The sequence below is a fragment of the Merops nubicus genome, unplaced genomic scaffold (genome assembly GCF_000691845.1).
Source record: "Merops nubicus isolate BGI_N331 unplaced genomic scaffold, ASM69184v1 scaffold15072, whole genome shotgun sequence".
Lineage (NCBI taxonomy): Eukaryota > Metazoa > Chordata > Aves > Coraciiformes > Meropidae > Merops > Merops nubicus.
The window spans coordinates 5,867-14,143 of NW_008591667.1; the positions used below are offsets into that span (position 1 = coordinate 5,867).

At 54.9% G+C, this 8,277-nt stretch overlaps 1 protein-coding gene across 1 annotated transcript in view; it reads right to left on the reverse strand.

Annotated features, from left to right (window-relative positions):
- The window catches only part of LOC103782573 (N-terminal EF-hand calcium-binding protein 3-like), a gene marked incomplete at both ends in the record, with an annotated part of 6,213 nt that extends 1,762 nt beyond the window's left edge, over positions 1 to 4,451 (reverse strand). Inside the window, 2 exons of the mRNA XM_008950344.1 lie at positions 3,288 to 3,396; positions 4,427 to 4,451. Coding sequence (XP_008948592.1) covers positions 3,288 to 3,396; positions 4,427 to 4,451 — 134 coding nt within the window. The remainder of the gene's footprint in view (positions 1 to 3,287; positions 3,397 to 4,426) is intronic.
- Positions 4,452 to 8,277: the final 3,826 nt, after the last annotated feature.

An 8,277-nucleotide genomic window follows, 5' to 3' on the forward strand; every position in this document is an offset into this window, starting at 1 on the left:
GAGTGTGAGTGAAGCATCCAAAACGCCACGCTAGGAACAAGTGGAATAATTTAAGCAAAATCTTCCTAACAGCTTTTGCCCCAAGAAATCAAAGGCTGCTTTCTCGTCTTTCTGCTGGGCTTTCACTCAGCATACTTTACTCCTAGACAGTGCTTCAAACGGTGAGAACTTGTGGTGTGAGGCACCACCCCCCGGGCAGTGGGACTGCAGAGCCTTTGGTCAGCTGCCTGCCCCAGGCGCCTCCTCACGACGCAGACGGGCGCTGGGAGGATGTCGTTTGGCTGCTCTGTTCCAAACACCCACCACAGGAGCTGATTAAAGCACGGCTCTGGCACGCTGTCCTGGCACTGCAGACACTTTTTAAAGTGGATTTGGAAAAAAAAAAAAAAAAGTGTTTCCCTTGAGATGCAAACTAGACAATCAGCAAAACCACAGCCCCCGTGTCTGCCGATTCCACTTCATCGAACTCTGCTGATCCCCCCTGTGAGCAGCTCTGTGCAGCTGACCACAGCTCTGCCAGACAGAGCGACTGGGGCTTCACACACCCGTTTAAATTGGAAAAACATCTTCCTCCTTCTCAGTTTTTCCACACTTTTTCTGAAGGCTGCCTGGAGCCTGCAGAGCCACTGCTGCTGCTCCGCCACAAGCCGTGGCACCGCAGCACTGCTCGTCAGCCCCAGAGTGAGAGCTGCAACCCCTGCCTCCCACCCAAGAGATGGGTCAAAGTCACAAAGGAAGGGACATGGACACGAGGTAACAAACTAAGTGGTGAAAACCCTAATGTGTACCTCACCCAGGCATTTGTATCTGTCCCCAGTGAGAACCTGGGGCTGAGACTGGTTTCATCAGGAAGAAGGAAGGGCCAGCAGCTCAACCCACCACCCTGTTCCCCACCTTAGCTCTGGTGAGCTGGCATCTGTGCCACAAAGAGCCATGATCAGCACCAACCCTATGGCTTCTCACAGCTCTTTTAATCTTGACTGTTTTTTGCTCAAAACCAAACATTAACTAATCAATCACTAAGAGACTGAACAGCTAAATGCTAAACCAATTCCCAAGATCTTGTGGCAAAAATCAGCCTTCTGGGAGCTTCCCAGTTGAAAAACCATGGGTTTGGGTTAGAATGGACCTTTACAGATCATCTAGAAGATCTGCTCCATTCCCAATGCAGCCTGCTCTGTCAGCAGCCCTGTATGGCCACCTCTTCCCAACTGACACATCCCACAGCAGCCCTCAGGGCACAGTTAAGGGCAGGACAGAGCCCAGTAAGCAAATCACAGGAGCAATGGTGCCATTTTCATGCTACCAGGAGCTACTTCACACCAGAACCCTAAAAGAGATCACAGAAAGAACCTGCATGTCAAATTCCAACCCATTATGCAGGGCTGCAGCAGAGGAAGAGAGAGGAGCAGAGCAAAGCCTGCTGCTCCCCCCCTTCAAGAGAAGAGGATCCTTTGCCTCCAAAGCACTCATCCTGAGACTCTCCATATTTCCATATAGCTCTATTTTGACTGTGCTCAAATTGCTGATTAAGTGTATGTAAACTTGAACTGATGATAAAGGATCTTGTCATCATCATTCTGCTGGGATTTTGTCAGAATGCACCTGAACTTTATGCAAGAAAACAGCCATCAGCTTCAGCAAGGCAGATGGGATTTTTTTAAATTATTTTCTATCAGTTTTCATGTTGGGAGCCTCTGCTGCCATCACAGATCTGCTTTCCAAACCTTTCCAGCGTGACCCAGGGTGTTTCAGTCACTCCCCACCATTCAGAGATGCTGAAGCTCTGAGTTTCTGACTAGAGCAAGAGGAGGAAAGTTCACACAAGTTCCTTCTTCCACAGAATCAGAGGCTTCAGACTGTTTCCACTGAGAGTTTCTAAAAGGCATGAGGTCAGCACTTCCACCTCTTTAGCTCATGGCTCAGAGACAGGCTCTGGGCAGCCTGTACCTGGTTCCTGCAACCACCATCTGACCATTCTTCTGCTAGTGACTCCTCGGTCACCCCAAAATAGTAAGAGGAAAGAGAACAGCTCACTGCTAAGTGCCCAGCATCACAGCCCAGAGTGACAGGGGTATTTTCAGGACATACATCCTGCTGCCCATATCCAACAAGCCCAGCTGGCAGGACAGACAGCAGCACTGGGGGCTGCACACACCAGCCCACTGCTCTGCCCCATCACTGAAGTGGGAGAATCAGCTAAACCCACGCCCCAATACTTGGCAGGAGTCAGTCACCCCACTCCTCCAGTCCTCCTGTGTGGGCGACATGGGGACCTGCAGCCAGGGACTGCTGGGTATCTGCTGCCAGTGGCTCTGTGGTGTTTGGTGGCTGCTGGCCTCTTGGTGAGGCACTGCTCCTCTGTGCCACTGCCCTGGCTCCCTGCACAGCCCCAGTGCCAGCGTGCTCAGCTAGGGCTGCTCTGAGCCACCCAGCCCTGGCAGGGACCTGCTCAAACCTGCCCTGGCCGAGGGCATCAAAGCAGTGCTGAAGATGCTTCCTGGGGTGCCAGGGAGGTGGCATGAGCCAAAGCAGAGCCTGCTGCCCAAGACCAAGAGGAAACTGCAACCACCTTCTCCCACAGCAGCACCTCTCAGCCCCCAGCCAGCCAACTTACCAATGGCCAGTTTCTCCCAGTACCAAAACACACATCAGCTGGCAGGCAGGACCCCAGCAAGGCCACGCTGATAACCAGAAGACTGAGATGTGAAAGCCAGACAAGCCCAACAGATTCTTCTAGATAGCACCAGCCAAGAGAAGAGCAGGGCTGAGTGCAGTTACCACTCCAGCTCTTCGGGGGGTTCTGGTTTTTAAAAGTAGCTGGCCTAAATTCCCAGTTCCACTCACAAGACCCACTTCTGGTGGAAAGCAGCTCTTACGTAAGGGAAAAGCAGATCCCTGTGTCAGCAGTGGCAAAGTCTGGGACTCCGCACAGTCTGTGCCTCATCCTCACACCACCACACACTCCTCCTGCAGACACAACCTGCTCCAGAGAGCTGCGTGTTTCTGGAATACATTTGTCAAGCTATTGCAATGCAGTTTTAAATGGACACTTGCTTTTAGGGAACTACAGTAAATCTGATAACGACTGTTCTCAAAATATCTGGCTTTTCCCATCACCAGTGCTCCTAACTGGTGCTTAATGGGTTTTAACATCTGCGTGTTACAAAGAAGTAGGTTTATCTCACCCTGACTATTTATCACACCCGCCTCCAAATGTCCTCCATCTATAGTCAAGCAGTTTGAAATTCTCCATCTCCTCTCCCCTGTGCCACCATGGTACTTACTCTGAATGACGCCTGTCAATGCCACTGAACAACTCCCACAGCTCCTCCGAGCTCAGGATCCCATCAGCAAAATAGTTCTTGAACTCCTCAAATGACAGCTTCCCATCATCTGCATTTAAATAAAAGGGAAGAATAATTATATATCTGCAGAAAGAAGCACACAGGCCCCAGTGATCCTCCCAGCAGCCTCTCTACTGGGAGCGTGGGACGGTTGGGCGTGTGGTGCATAACAATTAGAGCAGACATCTCATTGAAAGTGCATCCCACCACTCCCCATCACAAACCCAGGAGCGCTGCCATGCAGGGCCACTGCTGCTGGAATTCCAGGTGGGAATTTCACCCCCTTCCTGACAACTCCACTGCAGCATTTTCAGAAATGGATGCAGACCCTCTGTGCTTAGACAACTATCCAAGTACAGAGTCCACTACAAACAGCACAGCGAGGAAAGCATCAGGCTTTAATGGAAGGAAAATCTTTCTATTGACTCAAGAGCTTCTTCCTTCCTCTCTGCAGAGGACTTCAGCTCCTGGGCTATATTTTGATCTACGATAAAAGCAGTTCCTGGAGCAAGCTACTTTGAACAAGAAGAGGCCAAGATGGGGTGGAAAGGCTCAGAGAAACAACTTGTGATTTTGGACTTCTTGGTTTACAGGTGCCAGATTAAAAACTAGGTAGCAAAGCCTAACTCTCCTATTCCAGGGACTCCAGTGGGCATCCAGGAACAGGGGCACCTGCAAAACCCTGGGCTAAGCATGGAGGCTGGATCAACCCTGCAAGGGACAGACAGCCTGACAGCCCCTGGGCTGCCTGCTCCACGGCTGGCTTTGCCTTCTCGCTGGGAGCAGTGCAGAGGAGCAGCCGTGTGTGTGCAGGCAGGAGAAGGGCTTTGAAGGGCCCCTGTCCTGTGTGGCTCATGGGTGATGACCTGGGGCAGCCCACCTCCCCAGCCCCTGGCAAAGCTCTTTGCTCCAGTGCTTTTTTCCTCCAGACAAAGCAGAGCAGCATCTTTCTTGCAGCTAGATTGCTGCTCGCCCTCCTCCTCCTCCTCCCGTTTCAGCCAAACCTCGCAGCAGGACGGGCTGTGCTGCTTCCCCAGCGCTGTGCAGAGAGGGGGCAGCAGCACCCACAGCGCACTCACCGTTCTTGTCGGCTCGCCGGAAGATCTGCAAGAGAAAATAGAGCAGGCAGCAGGGAGAGCAGCGTGGCACTGCCACCCCGGGCAAACCAGCCCCAGTGCCACACAGCCCGCTCTGGAAATTCCCTCTAGCAAACGACTGAAGCCGTTGCTGGCCAACAACGAGCAGAGCTCAGCCACTGAGCAGAGCTCTCAGCCACTGAGCGAGCCCAGCTCACAGCCAGCGTCTTTAAGAGAGCACAGAGGGAGCTGAGGCAGAGAGGGCTGCACCACGCCCGTGTGACCACAAGTGTTTAATTTTTCAGGCCCTTTAAATGAAAGAACATTAAGCCTAAAATCACTCCGTGCAGGAGCACTTTGTGCATCACCGCTGACACTTCAACTGCCTGCAGGAGGAGCGGCTCTTATCACAATCAGCCTTCACAAGAATCCTTCCTGTGACACCTCAACGTGCACATACACCACAATTAATAATTAATTCACTAATCTGTAACTAATTCTGCCACAGAGCACAGCTGGAGAGCTGCTCCAGTTCAGGGTCCTAACAACAAGGCCTCTGCCTGCAGTCCAGGAGAAAGCTGGGGCTCCTTATGCCTGCCTGGCTCCTCTTTCACCAGCTCTGGGGCTGACGCCGGTGTGGAGCAACAGCATTTCCAAAGCCTGGGAACATCCCAGAGTGAGCAGTGTGAGGTTTTAGCCAGCATATCTTAACAGAGCCAACAACAGAAAGCTGTGTGTGGCAACTTTCTCTTTTTTAATGATCCTGTCTGACAAAGAAATCTGAAGAAAGATCAGGAATGAGAAAGGGCAGGTGTTACCATCCTCTCCACACACCTTGCAAAGCAGAGACCACTGATAAAAGGGTCCTCAGGCCAGCTCCCCTCCTCCCCACACACTGACAGCTTCACTCTGCGTTCTGAGGGCACAAGCCCACATCTAGCCACGGAAACATCCCTGAAAAACTAAAGAAACAGCCACCCAGAGAAACCTCCACTGCTCGCTCCTCAGGAAACCATTCGTATGCAACTGGGAAGAGGCTCTTCTGGTGCTGGTCCCATCAGGGAGCTCCCTGGTCCTTCCCTGTGACCAAAACCAGGAGCAGGGATGCCTCCTCCTCCTTGGGTGCTTTTCTGAGCATGGCAAACTCCTCTGGAGAAGCGGCACTGCAAGGAATGGAGGCTGCCCTGAGCTAGGCAGTGTTAGGTGACCATTCCTCCAGCGTCTGGGCTTCCCGGGCACCAGCCAGGCTGTGTCCCGTGCTGGGGAGCAGGCAGGGGCTCTCCCAGCTCACTGGATGTGCTTCAGAGCTTTCCCACCACCAGCTGAGACAGGAACCCACAGCTCCCCCCCGCTGGGGATTTCTCTGGGTTTCAAAGCAAAGCTTTCTGCAGGCTGAAGGGTTTGCTTGCACATAAGGGTCTCACAGCTGCAGGGTTACACACGGGGGCTCCGGACCTGCCGGGGTGGCATCAGTGGGTCACACAGGCTTGTGCCACCCTGCCAGCCCCCTGCCTTGGCCACCCCTCTTCCAGCACAGCAGCCTTCACCCTGCAGGGCTCTGTCCCTGGAGGGATGCACAGCTCACACAAGGACGTCTCTGACTCCAAACATCACCAAGGCAAGCTGGTTCACCCCAAAACAACCAAGTATCCTCCAGGCACTTAAATACAGATTCAAGTGTATCCAAAGATTTTCCACTCACAGGTTGTGCTTACTCAGCAGGGTCTGTCTGCAGGGTAATCGTGCAGCTCTTGCACAATTTTAGGAGGATCCCATGGGGCTGAGAGGGTCTCTAATCTGGGGTGAGCCCATCCTGGACTCCGCAGGAAGCTCAGCAGGCAGAGCTGATGAGCTCCTCACACAGGAGATCCTCTGTCCCAGCAGCACAGCAGGAAGGTGCTGCCAGTGCACACGCCAGAGCTGCCAGAGCTCAGACTAAGTAACTGTGGTGCCAGCAGCAGAACTTGGAGAGCCCTGAGAGGTGAGGTGTCTGCTCCACACCCCCCAGGGACAGTGGGGCTCCTCGGTTTGCCTCCAGCAAGCCTGTCCTCGGCTGACCCCAGCTTGCTGCAGGGGCTGCCCCAGGGAGTGCTTCATGCACCAGGTAACACCGATGGCTCCTGTGTGTAAAGTGGGATCCAACTCCAGCCAAGCAAAAATAGTGCAGAGCCACTTCCAGACTCCACGGCATGACCCCCACCTCCCCCGGGGTGCTGGGACATGGACAGCAATGGCAGAGAAGTGCTGCTCCTGGTGTGGACCCTCTTCCCTGGCCCTGGGACCAAGCCAGGGAAAAGTGATTCAAAGCCAGGCTGAGAACAGGATTGGGTCTGTGTCAGCTGCTGGAGAAGCCCTACAGACAATCCCTCATTTGCACCCAGTGGTCTGGCAGGCTCAGAAACACAGGGATGCTGCCTCAAGCCCAAGATTCTCCCCTTAGCCCCTGGCTCCTGGGCTTGAGGCCAAGCAGCCACAGCCCTGCTCGGTGCCTACAGTGGCACGCACACCATGCCTGATGGAAGAGGCACCAAACTGGACTTGTCTGGGGACTGGAAGCCCACACACCTCAGGAAGGTGTCCAGTCCGCAGGGCTGGAAGTCACCGCGGCTGCTGGCCATGCAGCCAGGGACACGTCAGCTGATGGGGAGTGGACACTGTGCCCATCGACCCACTGCTGGCTGCAGCAAGGAACAGCTTCTCCGAACCTCCCCAAACCTCTCCACCAAGAGAGGAGCAAGCCAGCCCCAAGCACCAGCCTGGGGGAGGGGGTGCAAACAGCCCAGGGGTGGAGATGCCTGTGCAGAGATACACCTGCGATGGCAGCACTGCGGTTCATGCCATGCCTGCAGCAAAGCATCTCAGGCAGAGCCTTCCTCCTCCTCCTCACCTCTCCTGAAGGCAGGCGATCTGTGGGCAGGGAGACTGCGGCTCTGGTGCCACAGGAGCACTGGCTGCCAGCCGAGATCTGAGGTAGGCAGCCCGAGGCTGGGATCCTGCCCCGTGCCACAGGAGCACTGGCTGCCAGCCGAGATCTGAGGTGGGCAGCCCGAGGCTGGGATCCTGCCCCGCTGCAGTGGGGGCAGCTCACCCTGACAAGCCTCAGGGGGCAGATGGATGCCCACCAACTGCCTAGACCTCAAAGCCCAGATATTGAACTCACCCTGCCAAGCTCCGGAGCTGAAGCAGGAGCAAAGACAGCCCCGGGGAAGAGGAAGGGAAGCTGCCAGAACCCAGAAAATAGCAGCTAGTGCCATTTTAATTGCCTTAATGATGCCCTGAGGGATAGATGTGGGACTCAGCAAGTGCTCATAGGAGCCGACCTGAACACAGCTGTCACCAACCTCCCTCCAAGCCCATCTTCTGTCAGCCAAGTAGTCAGTGCAGTTAATGACCTGGCTGGAGAGCCCTGAAGTCCCCCCACGGCAGAAGGGATACCCTGACCCCCAGCTGTAAGCCACCAGCACCACCGCTGCCATGCTTTCCATCCGCTCCCTGGTCACGCCAGGAGGTCTCTCACACAGAGCCCCAGACCCCACACGGCATCCACCTTCCCAAAGTGCTGCCCAAGATCTGCTCCCCTCCTCCAAGGATGAGCTGGGGCATGACAGGGGTGGCACCACCCGGACTGGGACAGGACCGAGATAACCGCTGGCACTGTCCTGGTCTGTGCAGGTGCTGGGGCATCACACCGACCCTCCCCCTTAACCCTCGCTTGCTTTCTCCCCCCCAGTGCCTGCAGCAGGGCAGGGGCAGCACCCCCACCCGCACGTCTCCATGACTCCACAGGGTGATTTAGACCCCAGCAGCACCAGTTCCAGGGGAACACAAGGGCTGGTGTCCCGCTAGGCAGGTCC